Below are 25,945 nucleotides of genomic sequence, written 5' to 3'. Positions count from 1 at the left end.
TGAATGTGAGACAGGGGAAAGAGGGTACATGAAATAGCCCTCCTCCCTACTGGGAGCCAAGCGGTTCCCATAACAGTGCTAGACTGAGACTATAACATGGTTAAAGGAAGGTAACATCAGAGTCACTTTGTCAAAGTATTCTTGAAGGACTCAAGCAAGTATGTGCTAGGACTTTAGACTATGCTAAGTTGGCTGACATAGAACAGGGAGAGAAGGAAACTCCTGGTAAATTCCTAGATAGACTATGGGAGGTTCTCTGAAAGTTTACTGATGTTAATCCTAAAAATGCAGAAGGAGGAATAATCTTAAAAGATAGATTTCTCACTCAGTTGGCTCCAGATATCTGCCGTAAGCTACTAAAACAAGCATTTGGACCAAATCAGTCTTTAGAAAGAGCTGTTGCAGCTGGCTCGGACAGTATATTATGGTAGAAAATACGAGGAAGAAAATAGGAGGAAAAAAAGAACCACGCAAAAGACTGAAGCCCCAACAATGGCTGTTAGATCCACTCTGAAATAGCCTGAGAAAAATGCCCAGAGAAACCCAGGTGAAAAGGGACAGGCTTGTTATTACTGTGGAAAGGAGAGGCATCTTAAATGGGACTGCCTTCGGCATTTAAGCAGCCCCTCAGCTCCATGTCCGGTCTGTAAAGGACGACACCTGAGAAGAGACTGCCCTCTGAGGCATAGGCCCCAGGGGTCAGACTCTCAGGACAATCAAGACTGAAGGTGCCCAGGGGTCCCCACACAAGTCCCTGTCCTAATAACACCTGAGCAGCCCCGGGTATTAATAACTGTGGGGGACCAATCAGTTGGTTTTCTTTTGGACACCGGGGCAACTTTCTCTGTGCTCACTGAAGCCCCTGGCCCACTTCCCTCCCTATCCACTACCATGATGGGACTGTCTGGATGAGCCAAACATTATTATTTCCGTTTTCCTTTAAGCTGAAAGTGGGACTCTGTCCTATTTTTTTCATTGTGCCAGAGTCTCCCTCACCCTTTCTGGGTCCAGACCTCTGTTTTCATGAATATGGGACCCTCTCTTTTTAGCTGAACAAAATGTAAAAGTGTGGGCTGATGAAAAAACTGAGTCAAGCACAAAACACTGTTCTTATTGTTATCAAGCTCAATGACCCTCACTTATTTCCACTTTCCAAAAGCAGTATCCACTAAAGCCCAAGGTTAAGGAATGGGTGAAATCTTACTGTAATGACTTCTCATGATGTAAGTGGGATCTTAAACTCTAAAGTTCAGAGTGACAATGGTCCACCTTAAAGCTGCTGTAATTCAAGGGGTGTCAAAAGTTCTAGGAATAGAATATCACTTACACTGTTCCTGGAGACCCCAATCTTCAGAAAAAGTTGAAAAGGCTAATGACATTATTAAGAGGCATCTGCATAAGCTAACTCAGGAAACACAAGACAATTGGTTTAAAGTTTTACCCATAGCTTTAATAAGGGCTTGAACTGCCCCAAGAAGGGGCTGTCTCTATGACAGACTGTTTTTGCACACAGATATTGTCATATATCCTGAAGCCTTAGAATTAACTATGTGACTCAGCTTTCAGCTTTTCAACATCCTCATCAAATGAAGGCTTCCCATGGTGGGTTTCCCTACTTCAGGGAAAGGACTTTCTTCAACTCTGCGAATACCTTCACCAACAATCATATGTGATGCTCTTCTTGATCTGATGATATCTAAGATTGCTGGGAGAAATATCAATAACCTCAGATATGCAGATGACACCATCCTTATGGCAGAAAGTGAAGAGGAACTCAAAAGCCTCTTGATGAAAGTGGAAGAGGAGAGTGAAAAAGTTGGCTTAAAGCTCAACATTCAGAAAACGAAGATCATGGCATCTGGACCCATCACTTCATGGGAAATAGATAGGGAAACAGTGGAAACAGTGTCAGACTTTATTTTGGGGGGCTCCAAAATCACTGCAGATGGTGATTGCAGCCATGAAATTAAAAGACGCTTACTCCTTGGAAGGAAAGTTATGACCAACCTAGATAGCATATTAAAAAGCAGAGATATTACTTTGCCAGCAAAGGTCTGTCTAGTCGAGGCTATTGTTTTTCCTGTGGTCATGTATGGATGTGAGAGTTGGACTGTGAAGAAAGCTGAGCGCTGAAGAATTGATACTTTTGAACTGTGGTGTTGGAAAAGACTCTTGAGAGTCCCTTGGACTGCAAGGACTGGACTGCAAGGAGATCCAACCAGTCCATTCTAAAGGAGATCAGTCCTGGGTGTTCATTGGAAGGACTGATGATAAAGCTGAAACTCCAATACTCAGGCCACCTCATGCAAAGAGTTGACTCATTGGAAAAGACCCTGATGCTGGGAGGGATTGGGGGCGGGAGGAGAAGGGGACGACAGAGGATGAGATGGCTGGATGGCATCACCGACTCGATGCACTTGAGTTTGGGTAGGGTTCGGGAGTTGGTGATGGACAGGGAGGCCTGGCGTGCTGTGATTCATGGGGTCACAAAGAGTCGGACACGACTGAGCGACTGAACTGAACTGAACGATCCTAAGATGGACGGGTATAATGTATTGTACCTTAACTATGGACATAATGTGACTTTTAATTTTGATCATGTTTTAATTTGGTTTAATTACTCTTTTGCCTCACATCTATAACTGTAAGATGTGGTTTGTTTCTAACCGTCTGAAAGCTTTTAGGTTACAGATGGCTGTTCAAGCTCCTACAAGTGCCACAAGCTCCTCCAACTGTTCCTTAGGCCCCTGGATCAGAGACCCTCAACATGAGAGTTAGGAGAATATGTTGCCTCAACAATTTAGGGACGATGCCCCTTAACAGCAGGAAGGAGTTATGGAATGAAAATGGTGCCCCTTTCCTTTGGCAACATAATTCTCCTAAAAGAAAAGAGGGAAATGAGAGAGTCAGTTCCCAGGTAGGTTGATAAGTCTGGGGTCCCTGAGGAGGACAAAGGGGCCTGGGGCTCTCAAGGAGGAGAAAAAGACAAATGCTTTTTTCTTTAAGCCCAGAGCTGATGATTACACAACAAAACAATTCATCTTGCTCAAGGATATGTTTTCCCTTAAACCCTGTACCATTATGACAACAATGTACCCTGCTTGAGGACATATTTCTCCTTCTTGAGAACCTTCTGACTAATCCTGTCATCTTACAATGTGTATAATGGGAGAGGGTCTGGTAATATCTTTCTATTGTTAGTTCTAATCTTGTTATCTTAAAATGTATATTGTGGAAGTGTGTCTACAAACTTGAGACATTCTTTTGGTTTATTGCAATAACCAACTGAAACAGTATATAACTCCCTTCCTAAGACTAGCAAGGGGGGCACTCTCCATCCCCCTTCTGATGTCTATTTCAGAAGATTTCTCTGTCCCTTTTCACTGTAATAAAACTCTGCTATACAAAGTCTCTTGAGTGATCAAGCCTGGTCCCTGGTCCCGAAGCTAAATCTTCTTCTTCAGAGATCACGAATCCGACATTGTTAGGCTATCACTTCTGTCGATGTTTCACTGACTGAAACCAATCAGGTGGGAAAGTCCAAGCCTACTTTGTGCTTAAGATCAGGATGTTGACAAACAGCACTAATGACCCAGTTCCTCAGCTGAGGCTCAGGCTGGTACCTCCTAAGCATGGGACAGAAGAAGTGAGTGGTTTATTACTACAGACTGGAGAAATGAGGTCCTGGCAGCTGTACCCAAACTGCTACAGAGGCTCCAAGCCATTGGCAATAGAAACAGCAGCAGGACTGCTAGCTAACAAGCTTGGACTGTGCAAGGCTCAGCCCTGAGAGATACAGTGGACATGCAGAAAGGGGACAGAGAGTTTCCGTGCTTTGCAGGATACCTATCCAGCTCCTGATCCTATATTTACAGTCTCCACCCCGAGAATCCTGGGAATGCAAGACAGGCTGCCTCCCTGACGTCGGCTCCTCCCAACGGACAGGGTTCTCTACTATCCTTTGGTACATCCCAAGGTGCCTTCTCTCTCAAAATGGTGGTGTCAACTCATTCTGGCTGAGAGAAAAATTCCATGACTTTCCCAAGTGATCTGCAGCCACTTGTCTCAGTAGAACTGTGGGGCAGGCAGGGCTTTGCATGGGACAACCTACAAATGATTCCCAGAGCCATGTCCAACCTCCCAAAACCAGTTCTGCAGCAGTGCCAGCCTGGGGCATCAGGACAAGGGGTTCTCTCTGCTTTCTCTCTGGCAGGAGCACACGCAGCTGCATCCCTCCCCTTGGAAGGACTCCTGGAGACGTGCAGGGGCAAAAACACATTGCTGCACAGACACACTCCTAGAAAAGGGTCTTTCTGCTGTCTGGCCAGACTCTTGGGAACAATATGCCTGAATGGTGGGGCTATACAGCATCTGTCCCCCTTGCTGGTCACGTCACCCACCTTGCCTTCCCTCTTCTGTGCCTTCAACCAGCTGTGTTGTGAGAACATAGGACAGGGTGTTCTTAGTTGGAGCCCACAACCACCAGACTATATTTGGTGTCTGAAGCCCACATTTATTTTGCCTAAAGATGACCCTGTTGACCAAGATGCTGGGTTACCATTCCTTTTCCTTCTCTCTTTCTCTTTCCTTCCTCCTTTCTTTCTCTCTCACATTTACATTTGCAACCAGCTCTCAGGAGAGTTTCAGAAGGCACTGATTTGGGATCTGGTTGATGATTCCTGGCTGCATTATGAGTGTGTGCCCCGAAGACTGACTCTTGAGGCCCCAAGAACAAGCATTGCTTAAAAGCTGCCCACAGAGCTGTCCAGGAAAAGGATGACCCCCAAGATCGGGTCAGGGACGTTAATTAGATAAAATTTGCAACAGTCCTTTGGCCAACGAATGTGCTAGGACTTCTGCTGGCTAAGGCTTCTCTGGAGCATGACCAGAGCGGCCCCCACAGCTGCGTCTACATCCTGTCCATAGGACACTGGCAGAGGGAATGCCCTCTGCACTTCCTGCTTCAGCACTTCATTCCTGGACAGCGCACTCCCACTGCCAATCACCCGCTCCACGCCCCACTCCCGGAGCTGCCCAAATGGAAGCATCGAGTGCAGGTTCTGAACGATGCCTCTGCACAGGGCCCGGGTCACGTGCCCCAGGGAGAGGTCAGAGGAGGAGATTCCGGTCACTGAGGCCAACTGGTCCGGCAGGTGCCTCTCTCCCAGCACTGTTGGAGTGATGGTCAGGCAGGTGTCTCTCTGCTGGGCAGCTGCCTGGATCATGCATGAATACACCATGGATTCTTCAACCTCCAGGCCTGCCAGGGACAAAGAAGGTCGTGTGAGTTCAGGCACCCCCTCTCTGCAGGCTATAGAGTTCCCAGAGAGGCAGGAATGGGTTGACTTGTTGCCCCTCCTCACTGTAGGGGGCTGCTTACTGGCTCAGAACTCACACAATCTGGCTGGCTGTGCTCAGTGCCAGACCCCAGCAGCTCTCTCACTGCTCACCCCAACCCAGCCTTCAGGGGGAGAACTTACATGCTGTGTGAGCCCTAACCATTTGGCAGCTGTGGGATGCTTGCTCCCAAGTGGGCCAAATGCATACACTGATCAGTAAGTATCATCACAGCTGCTATTAGACTTATTAGCAGTGTCAAAGAAATCCCAGGACCACGGTCTGGCCTGCCCCTCGGCAAAGGTTGAGAACCACCAGTCCAGACCAGAGCTTGGAGTTCTGAATCACTCAAGGATCTTATTAAAATGCAGCTTCTGGCTGTATTTTATGTATGCCTGGGATGGGGCCTCAGCTTCTGCATTTGTCATCAGCTCCCAGAGGAAGCCACTGCAGCTGGCCTGAGGACCACGCTTTTTGAGTAGAAGGTTCTAGATCTGTGCTTACCACCATGTGAGAGCATCAGAATCACCTGGGGAACTTTTAAAAAAATATTTTATTCACTTTTTTGGCTGTGCCAGGTCTTAGTTGCAGCGCGTGGGATCTTTGATCTTTGTTGTGGCATGCAAATTCTTAGTTGTGACAGCATGTGGGATCTAATTCCCTGACCAGGGATTGAACCTGAGTACCCTGCATTGGGAGTGCAGAGTCTCAGACACTGGACCAACAAGGAACTTTTACAAAATCCCATGCTCAGGATCCCTCTTCCCCAGGTCAAATATTCACCATTTCTAGGGATAAAAATAGGACAGTATTTCCAGTGCTGAGAATCGCCAACCAAAAGCCACTGTAGAGTCTCATCAGTAACACATTTAACTCCCATGTGCTGCAACTAAGACCCAATGCAGCCAAATAAGTAAGGAAAAAAAGAAATAAGGCAAATCTCAAATACTTGGGACCCAGAGGCTTATTGACCTAAAAAGTAACATAGTGGGGTGAGGGAGAGCTCGCAGACTATCAGGATGCTCCACAGTCAAGGTTAGGAGTAGTACTCTCAAAAGAGAGTAGGCAATGGCAGCTCAGAAGGTGAGAGTAAAGAAGGCTGCCAGCTCAGATCCCTACAGAAGGAAGGAATGTGCCAGAACCTGGTTCAGTCTGAGACATGAATCAAGGAGTTTATTGCACATTCAGCACCAGGACACTGCCACACAGAACAGACAAGCAGAGAACACACCGCTGAATGGCCCACACTTACCTAGATCTGCCATCCACTGGACCAGCATGTGGACAAACGTGGCCAGCACATTGCCCCCATTGAGTGACGCTGCCACAGCCAGGTAAGTCCTGTCGAAGTACGGGAAGTAGGCAACTGGGGCTGCGGGGTCTGGAGTCTGTGGTGGCTGGAATCCTGAAGGCATGGAAGCTACCAGCTGAACTGAGGTGCTGATGTTGAGAACTGGGGTCCGAGGAAAGCAGAGGTTAGGCCCGTTGGGCTAACTCAGAGGCCACAAGTCACAATGGGGCTGGGGAAGTGTGCCGCAAATTTCTGGATACTCCTCCTTTCAGGAGGCAGAGACTAATTGAAATAAATCAACTGGACTTCCCAAGTGGCACTAGTGGTAAAAGAAAAAAAAAAAAAAAGCCTGCCTGCCAATACAGGAGACATAAGAGACACAGGTTCCATCCCTGGGTCGGGAAGATCCCCTGGAGAAAGAAACACCCACTCCAGTACCCTTGCCTGGAGAATCCCATGGACAGAGGACCCTGGAGGGCTACAGTCCATGGGGTCGCAAAGAGTCAGATATGACTTAGCAGCTAAACAACAACAAAGGATAGTTGCCGGGAGCTGGAGAGAAACATTCCACTCGTGACAAAGGTCATGAGGAAGGAGGCTCGGCATACGCAAAGGCGGGATCGAGCCTCCGGAGTGCCCCCAGATATTCTCAAGCATCTACCCCCAAAAACCAGAGTCTGCCTACTTTATTGCTTTGTGCTCTCACCTCTGACTTTACTGGGGGCTGTCCCCCACCACCATCTCGCTCTTTCTGTCAAAGAGTTAACTTACAGCTCCAATTAATAAAGTTCCTGGGCAATTAGGAGTGTTTAAATCCAAACCCCTCAGATGGCTCTCTAACTCACCTGACAAGTTTACCCGGACTCCTACAGCTATGCATACGATTGTTTACAGTCTCCCAGCCTCGAGAGGCGCGGGAAGCTTAAGATATTCAAATAGCTTAGAGCCTCTCAGAGAGTTAGAAACTGTCAGAATAAAACTAGTAAAAGATTTCATTGATGAGCCAATGTTTGTTGCCAAGTTTTCACATCCCCTGAATTGTATCCTTGAATGTGTATTAATTAATATAGTTGGTATGTAGCAAAAATAAGTAGTGGCCTTGGTGTTAGTAACTTTAGACCCTTAAGGTAATAAATTCTTTCCTTTGTAAACCCATTACACATCCACCCTATAGGAATGCAATTTTATCTTCGAAAGATGGCGCCAAACCTTAAAATAATTACTCTTAGAGAAAATAAGTCTTTGTTGATAAGTCCTTGTCAAGAGTCATAAAATGTTAATAGGCCTTCTGGCCAGAAGATGATGTAAATCACCTAAACCATTTGTATACAATAAATTTGCAGGAAAGAAACCCTGGTTTTTGATAAGCAGCAAAGACTGCTGACTTTGCATCTCCTATTATCCTCTATGTGTAACTTAGGGTATAAAAGCCCCTGTTAAAAATAAAGCTACGGGCCTTGCTCAACCAACGCTTGGTCTCCCCATGTCATTCTTCCCTTTAACTTCCAGCTGAGTCTCCATCTGGAGCGCGGAACCCACCATGCTTTACTAATTATGCCTGGGCTTCTAAGATCCGACCGGGGAGGCCTCAGTGTCTCCTCTCCTTCGGGAGAACGGAAGGACGCCTGCGGCCTACGTAAGTGGTGCAAACTTCTTGTCTTGAAGTTTTATTGGTCTACCGCGTAAACCAAGCTACTCAGCTTCTTTTCTCCACTGAATTTTCCTACTGAGCTATCCTCATTCTATTATTCTTTATATCTCTGAATAAATAAATAAATAAATAGGTCGCCTACTCCGTCTCCCCTTCAAATACCCTGGATCAGCCGGGGCTGGACCTCGGCAGATAGTACCGGTCAGTTTTTAAACTAAAGTTTGAATTGTAGTAGTTCTAACTGATGAAGGAAAAAAGATGTGATGACAAAGAAAACGCAAGTAAGATGAATGAATTCTCTGTTCCCCTTGATAACAAGGCAGGGCTCTCAAAGTGGGCCCACTCAGCCTGGTTGCCCTGAGGATCACATGAAACACACAGTCTGCCACCTCACTGGGGCAGGCAGGCACAAAGCCCAAGGTCTACTCCACCCCAGGAGGGACAAATGACAGCCCCCAGACCATATCCAGCCTGGCCATTTGTTTTTATATGGCCTAGGAGCTAGGAGTGGCTTTTGTATCTATATCATTTTTAATGATAAGTTTATTGGGATGTATTATAATTCAAATAAATTCACCATAAAATGCACCCTTTTCAAGTGTACAGTTCTGTGCTTTCTAGTATATTCACTATATGCACTGTATATAGTATATACACAGGTAAACATCACTGTGATCTAATTTTAGGACATTTTTACCCCCCTGGAAAGGAATCCCTTACGGGTTAGCAATAAAGCCCCACTCCTAGCCCCTGACAACCATGAATCTTCTTTCTGTCTCTATGAATCTGCCTGTTCAACTCTGGACATTTCCCAGGAATGGAATCACACACTACATGGCCCTTCACTTTCCTTCCCATGCTGTAGCATGTTATCTCTGGGGATACACCACATTTTAAAAATCCACTGATCAGTTGATGAACATTTGGGTTGTTTCTCTCTTTTGGCTATTATGAATAAGGCTGCAGGAAAAAAATTGTGTACAGGTTTTTGTGTGGACACGTGTTTTCAAATCCCTTGGGTATACACCAAGGAGAGGAATTGCTGGGTCGTGGTAATTTCACGCTTAACTTTCAGAGAACTGTCAGACTGTTTTCCAAAGGGACTGCACCATTTTACAACCCCAGAGGGATATTCTTACCTTTTTAAATGGTTGAAAAGAAATGAAAAGGAGAAGACTATTTCATGAGACATGAAAATTTTATGAAATTCACATTTCAGCCTCTATAAATAAAGTTTTATTGGAACACAGCTACACCCACTCACTTATGCATTAGCTGAGGCTGCTTTTCTGCCCCAACAGCAGGTAAGTAGTTGTGGCAGAAACTAAATGGCCCACAATGCTTGAAATATTTACTACCTGGCCCTTTACAGGAAAACTTTGCCAAACCCTGCCCTGGAGGGCAGCCTCCACCTCACTGTGACTCTCTCACACAAATTACTGGAAAATCTGCATTTCTAATCAAATTCAAGAGAACTTTCATTGACACACACACAGTAACAAAAACCCTAATCTACTCATCTGTTTCCTTGGTCAGGGAGACACACAGAAACCAGCTAACTAGAGAGAGTCATTTTCCTTAGCTGGCCCTAGAAAAGAAAGGCACTGGCTGTGCTCAGGGCAGAGCTCATCCTGCTAGAGGATAAGCTCCCTGGGTAGGGGCTTCATCTGTAGGGACGATGGTGGGGTTTTTTGTTTTGTTGTTTGTGTTTTGTTTTTTATTGGACTGTATTGTGGCCTGTGGGCTCTTAGTTGCAACATGCAAGATCTAGTTCCCTGATCAGAGATCAAACCTGGGCCCCCTGTATTGGAAGCACTGAATCTTAACCACTGGACCACCAGGGAAGTCCCGAAGGTATTTTTCATGTTTGCAGGACAACGGTTAAGAGGACACTGAGACAGCTGGCTATGTGTGCCCCTCGGACCCTCACACAGAGCTGAGGCTTATGAGGCCCCGGTAGAGACTTGGAGGAGAGAACCAAAGAAAGACTTACCTGCATCGGTCTTTTGGGCCATGCAGGAATAGACGGAGGCCTGCAAATCACCCAGGGCCACGCCCACCTGCGTCCCCTTTGGGATCTCAAACCAGGCCTGCGAAGTTCTTCCTGCCACACTGCCAGGCTCCGCTACATCTGGGAGCAGCTGGACGGGAAAGCCGGCGGCCCTCAGTCTGCAAATCGAAAGTGGACAGCCTATCTACCTGGTACCGGATCTTCTGTCTCCTGTTGCTTCCAGGAAACCAAGCAAAGGAAAGTGCTCTGGGACACACGTTCAAGAAGAGAGGGCAGAATCCAGTGTTTGTACAGAGGGCCCTTTTGCCTTTTTTTTAAACCATCAGATGTCTTGAGTTTTTTAGAGTGAACACTGGCTTTCAAGAGCTTGGGATGGGCCTTCCAAGGAAGACCATAACCAGTTTAAGCAAGGTGATCGGACAGGATTGGCTAAGAAGCAGATCGGCACCTGGCCTCCTGTGTTTGAGGGGAACACAAACACTCTGCAAGGGGGGCAGTCAGAGTTTTAGAGCCAAGTCACAGTTGGTTAGCACAGGCCAAACCAAAGTCAAACCCATCAGCCTCCTGGACACCAGATGTAGTCACCACTCAGGGTTAGTGAGCATGGGGCTGTCAAGTTCATAAGACATGGTACAAAGTCGGTTACCTGAACTACCAGGCGCTTTTTGTTTTATTACAGAGCTCAGAATTTGGGACCTGGAGGAAGTGAATTTATGGACCTCTGGATCTGAAAAGGCAAATGATTGTTTCAAAAGAACTTAAAAGGTATCCCTCAAGTCTACTCCTTCCATTTATTAACCCTACTTTTAAATATATTAGGATAAAAATTTATTTTAAAAAAGAAAATGCATTTAAAATATTATCAAAAACAGTCAAATACCTACAATAAATTTAATAAAAGATGTACAACTCTATGCATACAAGCCATTATTAAAATAAATTAAAGATTAAAAAATAAATTAAATAAATGAAATGCTTTTAAAGGTTTGTGTCATAAAAAATATATATATATATAAAATGGTGGTGGGGAGGGATAGTTAAGGAGACATGTACACACTGCTATATTTAAAATGGATAACTGGAGGACACACAATTTTCACGGTCAGGAGCCTGCCGTGTACCCCTTTGCTTGACAAAAGCAATAAAGCTATTCTTTTCTAATTCAAAAAATAAATAAAATGGAAGAGCAACAAGGACCTACTGCACAGCACAGAGAACTCTGCTCAATGTTACGTAACAACCTGAATGGGAAAATAATTTGAAAAAAAAATAGGTACATGTTTTTGTATAACTGAATCACTTTGTCGCACACACTAACACAACATTGTTAATCAACTATACTCCAATATAAAACAAAAAGTAAAAAAAAATAAGATAAAATGTATTTAAAAATGAAAGTTGTTGTTTAGCATCTATGGGCTGGGTCTGGGATTCAGAAAGAACCGGGGAGTGCACCCCAGGCCCAGGCAACAGTGGGGGAGCAGGAGAGCATGGCATGGTGGGCAGCACCCTTCCCCAAGGACTTCACTTACGGTCAGGCCCACCCACGCCCAGGGGCTGGAACAGGCTGGGGGCTGTTCGAACCTGATTCTTGGTCTCAGGGAATCCTCCACTATTCCCAGATGGGAAAACCCCACTGAAGCTCCCACTTCAGAGATTCTACCTTTCAGCCTCAAGCCAGCCTGCAAGATTATACTCACATCTCCAAGTTCCAGCTTTGGCTCCTGGTGTTGAAATAGCCCCAGCCAGCAGCATTCTGGTCGGACATCAAGGGTCTTGCCAAGCCGCACAGCATGGCAACCACATAGTCATGGATGGTGCCAGCTGTATCGTAGGACTTGAGGAACTCCGGGCTGTTTGTCATACCCAAAACAATTCAGCGTGGTTTAATATTGACTGAAAAGCATGAGCCGCAGCTAACTGAGGTCAGTGTGGACTACACATGGCATAACTGGGCAGCGACCAGAATCCCACAGGCTACAGTCCCCCACAGCCGAACTTCCCAAGCTGAGGACCTCCAAAAGCCTCCAAGCCAAGCTGGCCGGAGTCAGCCTTAGGGGAGAGTATTCATAGGAGGACACATCATGCCTGGGAAAGCAGGACATCAACCGTTCTTAGCAGTCCTGACCCCACTATGAACCCATCATGTGACCCTTGGCAACTCCCTTACCCTCTCTGGCCCCTTCTTTTCCCCTCTGGGTTAGAATCGGATAATCAACAAGCCCCCTCTGCAAAATGAAGAAGCAGTGGTAGACCAAGTCTAGGTCTTGAGACTGTACCCTGTGCGGGGCCACGCTCACTAAGGGACAGTCCAGTGTGGAGTGATGCTGACCGGCTAGAGGTACAGCTCCCTAGCCACTCTCCTGCATCAAAATCATAGTGTTTGGGCCCAGTTGTGTCTGACTCTGCGACCCCATGGACTGTCCATGGGATTTCCAGGCAAGAATGCTGGACTGGGTTTCTATGTCCTTCTCCAGGGGATCCTCCCTGACCCAGGGATCAAACCCACGTCTCCTGTGCCTCCTGCATTGCAGGTGGATTCTTTACATACTGAGCCATCAGCTAGCCGCTCTCATTCCCCTGAAAATCCATCATCCAATTCAAAGAACAGTCATCCATACCTATTTTTCAAAAGCCAGAAGATGGTTGCACAGCCAAACCCTGTGGCCACACTGAGATGGGACTCCGGCTGGGGCAGAGAAGCCAGGAACTCGCTGCTACACCGGCCATCCTGCCACGTGACCAGGTGGCTCACAGCTCTAGGCTCGAACACAGGGGCGGCCCCTCCCTCTGTCCATGCACAGCCTGGAAGGAAGATGACCAAAAAAGGAGAATAGGGCAACTGATGGGCAGCAGCATGTCCTTGAGACTACCCTGCTAGTGAGGTTACAGGATGGACTTTATCACCTGTGACAATGCTTTATTCACACACAGGGGTCCTAGCCAGGACCCAGAAGAGCAGGGAGTGGATGGACCTAGAGATGGTTCCAGAGAGTGAAGTAAGTCAGTCACAGGACAAATATCATATGACAGTGCTTATATGTGGAATCTAAAAAAAAAAAAAAAAAAAAAAGGTACCCATGAACTTATTTACAAAGCAGAAATAGAGTCTCAGATGGAGAAAACAAATATAGTTACAGAGGAGGAGGGGAAGGGATAAATTGGGAGGTCGGGATGGACAAATACAAACTACTTTATATAAAACCGATAACTGGGGACTTCCCTGGTGGTCCAGTGGCTAAGACTCTATGCTCCCACAGCAGGGGGCCTGGGTTTGATCCCTGGTCAGGGAACTAGATCCCACATGCGGAATTAAAGATTCTTCATGCCACGACGAAGATCAAAGGTCCTCCGTGTCACAACCAAGACCCGGGACAGCCAACCAAATAAACAAGATTTTTATTTTTAAAAAATAGATAACTAATAAGGACCTACTGTATAGCACAGGGAACTCTACTCAAAATGCTCTAATCATCTATATGGGAAAAGAATCCGAAGAAGAGTGGGTATAGGTATATGTACCACTGATTTACTTTGCTGTACACCTGAAACTAACACAGCATTGTAAATCAACTATACTCCAATAAAAATTACTTTTAAAAAAAGAAAAAGAGCAGGGAGGTGGTCACAAATGTATGCACCTGGACCTTTTGAAGTTTCACCTGGAAAATAGGGGTAAGCAGGTGATGGGATGGCCCCTGCTTAGGGAAATCCACCCTCAAAGCCACATTTCTGCTGAAAGCTGGCAGTCTAACCCCTGCACTAAAGCTGGACATCTGCAGCTTCTTTTTTCCAACCCTTTTATCTGCTTCCAAAACTCGTTTGACCCTTTTTAAAAAACTTCTAGAACTATCATTTTTATTTTGTCTGTATTATAAAACAGAGTTCTTACCATGTACCAGGGATTGTTCAAAGCACTTTCAAAATATTAATTTATTTAATCTACATATTAGCCTTACAACATATGTGTGATAAGAACTCTAGAACACGGGCTCAACAGCCGTGGCTCACTGGCTTAGCTGCTTGGAGGCATGTGAGATCTTCCCAGATAAGGGATCAAACCGGTGTCCAGGGAAACCCCCAGGAACAGCATTTTAAAAAACCAATTTTCCACCCCCTTTGCCAACTCTTGTATTCTCAAACTGATTTCTTACAATCCAATGAGTGGAAAAATGATTTCTCACTGTTATTTTCATCTGCATTTCCCTAATTAATAGTGACATCGAGCATCTTTTCAAGTGCTTATTAGCTATTTGTACTTTCTCTTCTGGCATCTGCCTATTGGTTTCCTTTGCCCATTAGTCCACAGGGCCGTTGGTCCTTTCTTTGTTACTCATTCTTCATAGGCCCCCAGCTTCATCCTTTGTCTACTATACACTAGTGAAAATTTTCTCCCTGCCCGCTGCTGGCCTTTTAGCTTGGTTTTATGATCCCTACTTGTCTCCTGCCATTACTAAGCCTGAAAATGGAATGTGGAAACTGGCATAACCACAGGCCTCTCAAAAGACACCATTCACTCCCTCTCCTCTCCTCCAATGGGCTCGCCTGTGCCCTCATGGAGGCACTTAGCTCTCTGCTCAGGTTACTGGTGCCCGTCTGTGCTGACCGCCTTGAGTGAGCCCTGGCAGAGGAGGGCTGAATCCCCATTCCTATGTCTCCCATGGGGCCCAGCAAGGAGCCTCAAGTATTGCAGATTCTAAAATCAAATCGAATTATGGCCACTGTTAAAAGCAGAATGACTTGATCTCAAATAGGATTTCACTCACTCCGCTAAGCGGGTTATCATCATGGTCAAATGGTGGCTCTCCTCCTTCCCATAAACAGAAACCAAACCAAGTAGGTGGGCATGCGGGCTCCATGAAATATTAAGAAGCTCTCTCCACCCATATGGATGATGGTTTGTGTGGTTGTTACAGACTCCAGGAGATGGGCAGAAGGGAAGGCGTGTGACCAGACCACAATCATTAGATCTCTGCTGTCCACTCTGGGAAGGGTTTTAGTATTAAAAGGACATTTATTCTCATTAATGCAAAATTAAGGAGTTTAAAAAGCTTTTACAACCTAGACTCTCCCCGAGAGGTCAGCACTAACACCGTGACCAGCCTTTGGCTCTTGCTACTGATTGGAGCCAAGCAGCTCTTGTGGTCCCTGCTGGCCTGACGATGGGCAGACAATGGGAGAGGAGGAGGGGGAGAGCCTGGGCTGGCTTCTGCACTTACCCAGGCCCATCCTGAAGACTGATCAAAGGCTGCATCACCAGACCTCCATCAAGCTGCTCAAAAGCAGGTTGCCACTCACTTGGCCCAAGGGAATCGGAATCACTGATTCTCCAGGCAAAGGAGGGGTGAATCCCATGTTCAGATCTCCTTAACTACAATCCCTCCCCCAGTAGCCATCATTCTCTGCTTAAAACACTTGCAGTAAAACGTTGATATTTTTGAAGCTGGGTGATGGATGTGTGTTGATTCATAACAACACTGTTCTCCCTACTTTTATGTCTATGTAGAAATTATATATATATACACACAAAATAATTTTATTTATTTATTTATGGCTGTGCTGGGTCTTCATGGGGGCTTCCCTGATAGCTCAGTTGGTAAAGAATCTGCCTGAAATGCAGGATACCCTGGTTCAATTTCTGGGTTGGGGAGATTCCCTGGAGAAGGGAAAGGCTACCCACTACTTCACGGGCTTTTCTCTAGGTGCAGAGGGCGGGGGTTACTCTTCAATGCAGTGTGTGAGCTTCTCATTGCGGTGGCTTCTCTTGTTGCAGAAGCACAGGCTCTAGGGGAGTGGACTCAGAAGCTGTGGCCTACAGGCTCTAGAGCACAGGCTCAGTAGTTGGGGTGCACAGGTTTAATTGTTTGGCAGCCTGTGGGATCTTCCCGGACCAGGGATCAAAACCATGTCTTCTGCATTGGCAGGTGGATTCTTTACCACTGAGCCACCAAGGGAGCCCTGAACATTTTAGAATTTTAAAAAATTTTTCTTCATGCTTGCCATAACAGAAGCTCACAACTTCCTACAGGAGCCTGATCCTTCCTTCCTTGGACATTCTGTTGGGCTGTTCCTCCCTTCGTTGAGCTAGTGTATTCTTGTGTGGCTCTGGTCCTCCCAGAGATCTTTTGAAGTTCAGGTGTCTGAAGTCAGACAGACTTGGGTTTGAAAGCTGGAGTCACCACTTGCTGTCATATGACCCTGAGCATATTATTTTGTAATCTCTCTGAACCTCAACTTCTCATCTGCTCAAGAGGGACAATAATGTCACCTACATCATAAAGGTGTTGGGAAAATTCGATGAGATCACACAGGTAACGCCCTTAGCTCTGCACCTGGCATGCCAAGTGCTCATTGCTGTTTTGCTGGCTTAATTCCCCTCCTGGAGGCCAAACAGAACAAGCCACCCATATCTACACTGTGGCAGACCTTCTGAAATAAATACCCAACTAAATAATGCTTAGCAACGGTGCCCATGAAAAGGACATGGAACTGAAAATTCACGAATATCTGTGATGATGTTAAACAACAAAACTGTGCTCAAATGCAGAAAAGTATCCTCTGTGTCTTGATATTTCCTGCAGCTACACTAATCTCTTGGTGTTGGCACTGATGCTCCAAGATACTGGTACAAAGAAAGAGAAAGCTATGAAAAAAATCCACTCGACTGAATCCAACAGAGAATCAGAGAGGACTCACTCTTCACCCTCTCCCTGTTCATGTATAATGTGTGAGTGGACAGTTCAGTTTATTACATCTTTGAATGGGACAGGATGCTCACAAAACGCAAGAGGACAGCCTGACCCTTCACAGAGAGTCTTTGGCGGCACGTTTCTGGTTCCTGGTGAGGCAGAAGATAGATGAGCCCCAGGCTGAGCAGCTGGAGTTTGTTCCCTGTGGACAGATACTCCAAGATGAAGATAATAGCAGGAGCGAAGGGGACCTGCACCCTGCTCAGATAAAAGATTAATAAGAAACCGAGACTTCCCTGACAATCCAGTGGTTCAGACTCCGTGCTTCCAATGCAGGGGGCATGGGTTTGACCCATGGGAACTAAGGTCTGGGAACTAAGATCCCACAATCCCACATGCCTTGTAGCCAAAAAAAGAAAGAGAGAGACCACATATTTCTCATTCTTGAGGTCAAGGAGACCTTCCCAACTACACATGCGTAAAAAGGCTCCTCAGGGGTCAAAAAGGGAGGGAGTGTCACCCCATAGTAGGTGATATCAACATTCCCATAGGCCTCTTCCCCAGAATCCATCTTGGCTAAGAGATGCGCACACACACAGGGGAGGACCCTGAGATAAACCAAAACACAGCAAAGTAAGATGATTGGCAGCCGGAGGAAACCAGAAGAAATGCCCCATATAAGTGGTTCAAACTACCACGAGGGCACAACTCTCCCTGAGCCCACCCATGCATCCATTCACACATACCCTTTTTCCTCCTAACAAACAATTTACTTGTTTCACTACGTTTTGTATCTTTGTGGAAATTCGTTTCTACAAAGCTGACAGGCCAGCACCTCGTCACTGGCTATGGGTCTAGGGGCTAGGATTCAGCTCTCTCACTGTCTCACTCTGACTTCAGTCTCTGACTGAACCAAATTCCTGCTTTAAGCCGCACCACAGGCTGAGGCCATCGAAGATCGCAGGGTGATTGCTTTCGCTTTGTTTTGTTTCAATGTGGACCATTATTGAAGCCTTTATAGGGCTTACCTGGTGGCTCAGTGATAAAGAATCTGCCTGCAATGCAGGAGACCTGGGTATGATCCCCGGGTTAGGAAGATACCCTGGAGGAGAAAATGGCTACCCACTCCAGTATACTAGGCTGGAGAATTCCATGGTCAGAGGAGCCTGGGAGGCTACAGTTCATGGGGTTGCAAAAGAGTTGGACATGACTGAGCAACTAAACAACAACCACCACACTGAACTTGTTACAATATTGCTTCTGTTTAACACTGCAGGGATAGAACCCACGCCCACAGGGTGACTGTTAACAGAATGTGATTGCCCCCAAGCCCAGCATACCTTGGCCTGTTTTCCAAAACATGACTCCATGCATCTGCCCCGACACGCCGATGCCACAGACCTTCCGGAGCTGCTGCCGGGGAAGGGCAGCAAGACACTCATGGAGGGCCTGGATGATTCTCCTCACGTCCTGTTCTTGCCCCTGGAAACAGAATAGGACATGCTGGCCAGAGGCACGCACACTGGGAGGAGCGGAAGACAGAGGCGGCAGGGACTTCCTGCGTGGGGGCTGCCTAGCTAACTCCCCCGAGGTCACTCCCAGGACCTGCGGGCTGGGCCTCAAGGGTGAGATGTGGGCCTGAGGGGTCTCCACCACCTCCTCCTGGAGTAGGAATGTGGTGGGCAAGTTTCCACTCCTCCCTTTAGCAATGAGGGAGGGCTTGACCCGGGTTTGATCCCTGGGTCGGGAAGATTCCCTGGAGAAGGAAATGGCAACCCACTCCAGCATTCTTGCCTGGGAAATCCCATGCAAGCAGGAACCTGGTGGGCTACAATCCATGGGGTCGCCAAGAGTCAGACACGACTGAGCGACTTCACTTACTGATGAGGAGCCACTGCAGCTCAAGTTCAACCAATGGCCAGACTCTGGCCCTTGCTGTGGAACAGTCTGAGCTGAGAAAAGCGCTGCCCTGCCCTACAGGTGCTTACAGTCCAGCTGTGCTGTGTGCTGTGCTTAGTCACTCAGTCATGTCTGATTCTCTGCAACCTCATGGACTGTAGTCTGCCAGGCTCCTCTGTCCATGGGGATTCTCCAGGCAGGAATACTGGAGTGGATTGCATGCCCTCCTCCAGGGAATCTTCCCAACCCAGGGATCACACCCAGGTCTCCTGCACCGCAGGTGGATTCTTTACTAACTGAGCCACCAGAGAAACCTAAGAATACTGGAGTGGGTAGCCTATCCCTTCTTCAGGGGGTTTCCTGGACCCAGGAATCGAACTGGGATCTCCTGCATTACAGATGGATTCTTTACCAGCTGAGCTACCAGGGAAGCCCTATAGTCCAGCAGGACAGGAAAACACGAGAAAGACGTGCTGCAAGGAGAAATAAGGCAAGTTACATGGAACGCTGGGGTAGAAAAAGGATGGAACACAGCAGGAAAGAGGTAGACAAGAGAGCTTTCCTAGGGACTTCCCTGGTGGTCCAGTGGCTAAGACTCTGAGCTCCCAATGCCAGGGGCTCAGGTTCGAGATCTAATCAGGGAACTCTATCTAATTTGCCACAGCTAAGAGTTTGCATCCTGCAACTGAAGATCCCTCGTGCCACAACCAAGATCTGGTGCAGACGAATAAATAAATAAAATTTAAAAAAATAAAAAAAACATAACTTATTTTTTAAAAGAAAGATAAGAAAGGCTTTCTGGACTAAAGCACCTGACAACAGGTGCTAGTGGTTGCTTCCGATCACATTCAGGCAGGCATTTCCTGAATGTGCTGAGGGGCCAGAATTTGCTCCAGGGGCAGTGCAGGCCTCCCCTCCTTGGAGCTAACGCTTCATCTGTCAGCTGGCCTTGGGCTGTGGCAGTTCTTGGCTCCAAACAGATATGACCAAAGGATTAGAAAGAAGGAAAGTGAGGAGGGGTAGGATGGGGGGAAACGTGAGCAGAGAGCACAGAGCATTTTCTTGAGGAGGCAGCCCCACATCCTAACAAGGCTCTTTTTTTGGACCAAACCACTCGGCGTGGTGTGGTCAGTTAACTAGTCAATCCTAAAGGAAATCAACCCTGAAAGTATTCATTGGAAGGACTAATGCTGAAGCTGAAACTCCAATACTTTGTCACCTGATTCAAAGAACTGACTCCTTAGAAAAGACCCTGATGCTGGGAAAGAGTGAAGGCAGGAGAAGAAGGTGACGACAGAGGGTGAGATGGCTGGATGGCATCACCGACTCAATGAACATGAGTTTGAGCAAGTTCTGGGAGTTGGTGATGGACAGGGAAGCCTGGAGTGCTGCAGTCCATGGAGTCGCAAAGAGTCGGACACAACTGAGCAACTGAACTGAACTGAACTCAGGATGGGGGATCTTATTTCTCAGACTAGAAATCGAACCTGTGCCTCCTGCAATGGAAGCCTGGAGTCTTAACCACTGGACTGCCAGGGAAGTCTCCTAACAAGACTCTTTATGCAGAAGAGACTACAGGAGAACTGACTGGGCAGTAAAAGACAGGGCAGAGAGGAGCTGCATAGATGCGCGTGATCCCCCAGGAGGGAAGAACTACGACAGCAGGCAAAGGAAGAAGGAAGCAGGGAAGAGACATTTGTTTACACCTGCCCTGTCCAACATAGCAGTGATTAGCCACACGAGGCAGGTCCACATTGAAAACTACACACCAGATTTCAGATTTAGTAAGAAAAAAATAAAGCACAATCTCTCATTAATAATTTCATATGATTACATATTGAAATGATACATTTGGATACATTGGGTTAAATAAAATAGGCGATGAAAATTAATTTCAGGGTTCCTTTTTACTGTTTTTTAGCATGGCTTCCAGAAAACTGAAAACTACATAAGGCTCACAGTTTCATCGGGCAGTGCTGGTTTACAGAGTTCCCATGTGGCCGGCAGATGGTGCGTGAACCCAGAACAGAGAAGCTGTTCTCTACATGGGCCCAAAGTGGGTGAGCTGTGTGGATGGGGACAGCGGAGGAGGGGAACAGGCTGGATGGAGTGAAGACAAGGAGGCAGTCAGTGAGTGTACAGCGAGTTTTAGTGATGAGTGTGACGAGGGAGTAATTCTTGGACAGACAATGGGTACACCCCCAGTGTAACAAGACAGGTGCTGCCCCCATTCCTTGGCTCGGAATATCAAGTGGTCTATATCCAGATCAAATCCTAGAACTTCAGATTGGAAAAAAAAGAGCTTAAGAACTCATTCAACCCTCCTCCTCCCCACTCCTTTTACAGAGGGGAAAATGGAGGCCCAAAAAGGACAAATTAATAGCACAGAAAGGGTTGCAGAGGGAATTTCCTGGCAATTCAATGGTTAGGACTTGGCACTTTTACTGCCGTGGGCCTGGGTTTGATCCCCGGTCTGAGAACTAAGATCCCACAAGCCGTGTAGCACAGCCAAAGAAAAGGGGGTAGACAGAGTTTCCCTCAAAAATCCTGTTATTTTAAAGTTGCAAAGAGCTAAACATCTAACCTTCCACATAGTTGCCAAATTTGGCCATGGAGTACACAATGCTTCTAGAGTGAGAAATGTGGACAGGAGGATGGAACAGAACCATCAGGGGTTTCTATAGATCAGTAGTTCTTACTCCAGGGGTGATTTTTGTCCCCTAGGGGGCATTTGGCAATATGGAGATATTTGGGGGTGTTGCAACTGGGGAGGAGGGTTCTACCAGCATGCAATGGGTTAGAGCCCAGGGATGCTATTAAATAACCTACAACATACAGGACAGCCCCTCACAACAAAGAATCATCCTGCCGTCGAGTATCAACAGTGCCAAGGTTGAGAAATCCTGCTCCGGGTGAAATTACAGTAGTGTTGTTTGTCCCACGGCACAACACACATGCAGAGGATGCAAGGGAGGGGGCTATTATGAACATCTCCTAAACCCCTCCTTAGGCAGGTGTGGAGCACTGGGTGTGCCTGTAAACAGAGAACAGCATGCTGAACACTGGAGGAAGTGGGGAATGTGGCCCTATGTCTAGAGCCAAGAAGTGGCACTCTCTCAAGAGAAAAAAGGCACTGCCTAAAACCCACTTCCTGGAATCTTGGCTCTGCTGCTCACCCCAACAGGGTCCAAGCTGACGTTGCCTCCATGTCAAGGTGCATGAAGTGAGATAACAATTCTAAAATGCGCTGATGCTCCAACCAAACTAATTTTGAAAGACTGTGAAAATGTGCTCCTGGAATCTTTATCCTCTGAAGTGCTTCTGAGCAAGATGGACTCTGGGGACTTCCCTGGAAACCCTGTGGTTAGAACTGTATGCTTTCACTGAGGAGGGCCTGGGTTTGATCCCTGGTTGGGCAACTAAGATCCAACATGATGGAAAGTGAAGCCAAAAAAAAAAAAAAAGATGGAATGTGAACCTTAAAGAACTGAGCCCAGTTATGTAGCAAGAGCTTGTGAAAAACAAAGTTCTTGGGAATGGGGTTTGGCTCAGAAAATTGAGGTTTGTGGCCGGCAGTGGCCATAGAGGTTATCTATTTCAATTACAAGAACAAGCAGAGATCCAGAAAGTCATGAGGTTACAAAGAAAGTTCCTTGATATTAATTTCTATTATCAATGAATTGAACATTGAGATACCTTTTTCAGGGAATTAATGGACTCCATCTCTGAGGACTAACATCCTTTCTGAACCCACCTCTTACAACTGAGCCCACTGTGGTGAAATTCTCAATTTCTATCTCGTAGTTTTCACAAGACACTAGTTTTTGTGTAGAAATATCAATCTGAACTTCTCAATGTCGACCTGTCCTAATTACTTTCCTCCAAGCTCTTCAGCCTTTGGGGTCAAGGGACTTTTGCTAGCCAAATGTTTGAGTTCCTCCACCTACAATCTATATCTGTGGGATGAGAGAGGGACAGGTTATACCTGGTTTTGCATCTGGTTTCTCAAGGAAAACCCAGACACTGCCCTAGGAAACAAACAGAATCCTGAATGTGAGGACATGAGGCAGATGTGAGGAGCAGAGAGCCACAAGAATGAGAAGGTGGCCTGCGATCACTCCATATGCAGGAGAGCAATTTTCCCGCAGGTCAGGGTACAGAAGGTGAAGGGCAGAGAGCACGGGGATCTAGCGCCGAGGGCAAGGCTTCCAAAGAAGGCTCGAGAGTGGCTAGATCGGTGCCAGCAGGTGGGAAAGCTCCTGGGAGGAGAGCTATCAAATCGAGTGAGTTGCATCAGGCAAGCAGAGATCAGGCAGGCTGGAGCAGTCAGGGAGACTTCATTGAGGAGGGAAAGGGTGTCCGGAGGCTCCCGGAGGCGGTGCGGCTCCAGGGAGCTGCCTCACCTGGGGCCCCGCCGCCGCGCTCTGGGCCGCCGTCTCGGCCTGCGCTGCCCGAGCACAGCTTGCCAGTACCACGAACCCGGAAGGGTCGCCGGGCGCGGCCTCCACCAGGGCCGCCTTCACAGACGTGGTGCCCAGGTCGATGCCGAGAGTGACAGATCGTGCAGCCATGACAGCGTCCGCGCCAGCACCCTTCACCCTGGACCTAGGCGCCGAGGCGGGCCCTCGCCTGCCAATCTTTCCAGCCACGCCCAACATACAGAATTCTCGCCTTCCCATTGGTTGAGGAGGGCTGCGTTCCGCGCACTCCGAGCGATGGGCCCCAGTTATAGGCGGAGCCGCGGGGAAGACGGGACCTAGAGGCCCCGCCCCGCAAGGCAGGGTGTGCAATGTTTTCCGAGGCTTCAGCTTCGCTCTCCAAAGTGTCTCGGAGTTCTCGGACAGGCCCTGGAAGACTCGAGAGCCCCTGTGGCCCTAACAGTGACTTAGCCCTCCCATTTACCGGACCCCCTATCCCTGCCAAGTTGCCTGAGCCCCTCCGCTCTTCACCAACCCCGAGGTGTCTCACTGAGGCCCGGGAAAACTACAGCTCCCAGGTTGCATCGCGCCGAGGCCCGTAGGCCGCGAATCAGGCGGCTCGGGTCAGGTGACTTCTGGCCAGCCCTCACGGTATGTCAAGCCGCCCCCGGGAAGCGGGTACAGTCCGAGACGACTGCCTCGTTCCATCTGATCGATGCCCTGAGCCTAGAGGACCTCAGGTGAGAGCCGACGCGGCCCCGAAAGCCTTCCGCGGCTTCCCCGCCTCATTTCCCAGGCGGTCCCCATGAGGTCCAGAGACTGGCACAGCAAGTCAGTTGGGCAGCCTGCCGCGCATCCAGCCTCCCTCAGCCGCGCCAGGGTTCCTTCACCGGCCACCAGTCCCCGCCTCTCAGCACCGGACAGCCCCCGGGTTGAAGGGCTCTGGTAGTAGCGAGCGGAGGCAGGGCACACCGGGCTGCCAGGATGGTTTGGGAGGCTCCATTCCAGTGCAGGTTAGCGCCCCTTCCCCAACTTCTGCTTAGTTGGCGCTTGAATCCCGTGGCAGAGTTTGCAGATGGCTTTCCAGAGGGGAGACGCTGAGAGGACAGACCACTTCAGGAACTCTTTTTGAGGTGCTGAGCGCCGGCCTGTGCTCCAAGGGGAGTGGGGCGGACCAAACCCCACTCCGTTCTCCGGGGCTTTCAGTCTGGAGAAAGCGAGGACTCCTGGGCCCTACCTCTTTCAACAATGTTGAGGGAAATAACGTAGGCCTTGTGAGAGTTTGCTAAGTGCCCTCGACAAGGGTTGTATTTATCAATACTTTAGAGCATTGTTTCTCAACCGTTTTTTCTTACCAACCTCTCCCTCTTGAAATTGTAATACTGTTTATAAAAGGGCTATGGACTTCCCAGGTGGCTGGTGGTAAAGATTCCACCTGCCAATGCAGGAGACGCAGGAAATGTGGGAAAGATCCCCTGGAGGAGGAAGTGGCAACCCACTCCAGTACTCTTGCCTGGGAAATCCCATGGACAGAAGGGCCAGGTGGGCTACAGACAGTCCATGGGGGTGGCAAAGAGTCAGACACAGCTGAGAACGTGCTGCATGCATGCATGAAGGGGCCACAAATCGTGCTTCATTTTTCATCTACATCCTGTGATTTAGTTTCCACTGTCCCTGTTTTCACTTTAGGAAATTGGAGCTTGAGGCGGTCAAGTAACACCCCAAAATAGCCCAACTCATAAATGGGGAGCTCTGGTTCAAACCTGTGCAGTCACTCTCCAGGAGACACGTTCCTTGCCACTCTCTGTATTACTTCTCCAAGAGAAGACGATCTAGGGAGTTCCAGATGGGGGAACAGGCGACAGAATTAACCAGATACCTGACCAAGTGAAGCTGCCTCAGGAGACCCCTCACCCCAGGGAGCCCTGGGGAGGGGATTGGGAGTGGGAGACTTCTTGGAGCAGGTGGCATCTGGGGGAGCAGCATGCCACACAGAGCCCATAATGATGAAATTCTCCATTTCTACTTTGTAGCATTTGGAAGACACTAGTTTTTGTGTAAGTATTAACTTGATCTTTTTCGAACATTTTATTCAACCACGTATCTCTCAAGGTCTCTCTGTCTCCTGATGTCTTTCCTCCCACATGTGTCAGCCTTTGGGACCAGGGAACTTTTGTTGTCCAAGAATTTGAGGTCCTCAGTCTACATTCCACTCCTGTGGAATGAAGGAGGAGCCAGTTAGGCCTGATTCTGCATGTCTGAGTCCTCAAAGAAAACCCAGAATCTGCCCTGGGGGACAGACTAAACCCTGAGCTTGAGGACATTAGCAGGTGTGGAGAGCAGAGAGTGGCAAGAAGAGGTTGGGCGGGGGGGTCATTCCACATAGACCAGAGAGCAATTTCCTGCAGGTCAGCAGCGTACAGAAAGCAGAGGAGAAGGGAGCATGGGAATACAGGGCCAAGGACAAGGCACCCAGCGGAGGCCAGAGAGTGGGGAGATGGATGCTGGAAGGTGGGAAAGCATTTGTACACTAAAGCAGCATGTAGAAACCAAGTTATGGATATTTATGCTGATCTGCCCCCTCCTGACCTTTGGTTCACCTCTCATGCGTGGGGGTTATGGGTACACAGCAACCCATCTCCTTCACTT

At 47.8% G+C, this 25,945-nt stretch overlaps 2 protein-coding genes and 1 long non-coding RNA gene across 6 annotated transcripts in view; 2 read left to right on the top strand and 1 right to left on the bottom strand.

Moving 5' to 3' along the window:
• Positions 1-4,492: 4,492 nt before the first annotated feature.
• SHPK (sedoheptulokinase) lies at positions 4,493-23,521 on the bottom strand. Its single transcript, XM_006079706.3, has 7 exons — positions 23,282-23,521; positions 18,320-18,461; positions 12,912-13,095; positions 11,991-12,143; positions 10,273-10,448; positions 6,590-6,790; positions 4,493-5,260 (listed from the first exon to the last, which is right to left on the bottom strand). The coding sequence occupies exons 1-7, from the start codon at positions 23,447-23,449 to the stop codon at positions 4,848-4,850; spliced, it is 1,437 nt and encodes a 478-aa protein (XP_006079768.3). The 5' UTR covers positions 23,450-23,521; the 3' UTR covers positions 4,493-4,847.
• On the top strand, positions 8,246-12,049 carry LOC123332672. The gene is made up of 3 exons (XR_006549617.1): positions 8,246-8,264; positions 10,970-11,055; positions 11,913-12,049. It is a non-coding gene; the product is annotated as an uncharacterized LOC123332672 (long non-coding RNA).
• The window catches only part of CTNS (cystinosin, lysosomal cystine transporter), a 19,635-nt gene continuing 16,385 nt past the window's right edge, over positions 22,696-25,945 (top strand). For 2 of the 4 annotated variants that reach the window (XM_025280838.2, XR_003107953.2), the window contains exon 1: positions 23,664-24,036. The gene's annotated coding sequence lies outside the window, so the exon portion shown is untranslated. Of the gene's footprint in view, positions 22,707-23,663; positions 24,037-25,329; positions 25,354-25,945 lie in introns of those variants that run through there. The other 2 variants (XM_025280839.2, XM_025280840.2) reach the window with 2 other exon arrangements.

The sequence above is a fragment of the Bubalus bubalis genome, chromosome 3 (assembly GCF_019923935.1).
Source record: "Bubalus bubalis isolate 160015118507 breed Murrah chromosome 3, NDDB_SH_1, whole genome shotgun sequence".
In the NCBI taxonomy this organism is placed as follows: Eukaryota; Metazoa; Chordata; class Mammalia; order Artiodactyla; family Bovidae; genus Bubalus; species Bubalus bubalis.
The sequence above is the reverse complement of the archived record's forward strand: the minus strand, read 5'-3'. Positions and strand labels throughout refer to the sequence as shown.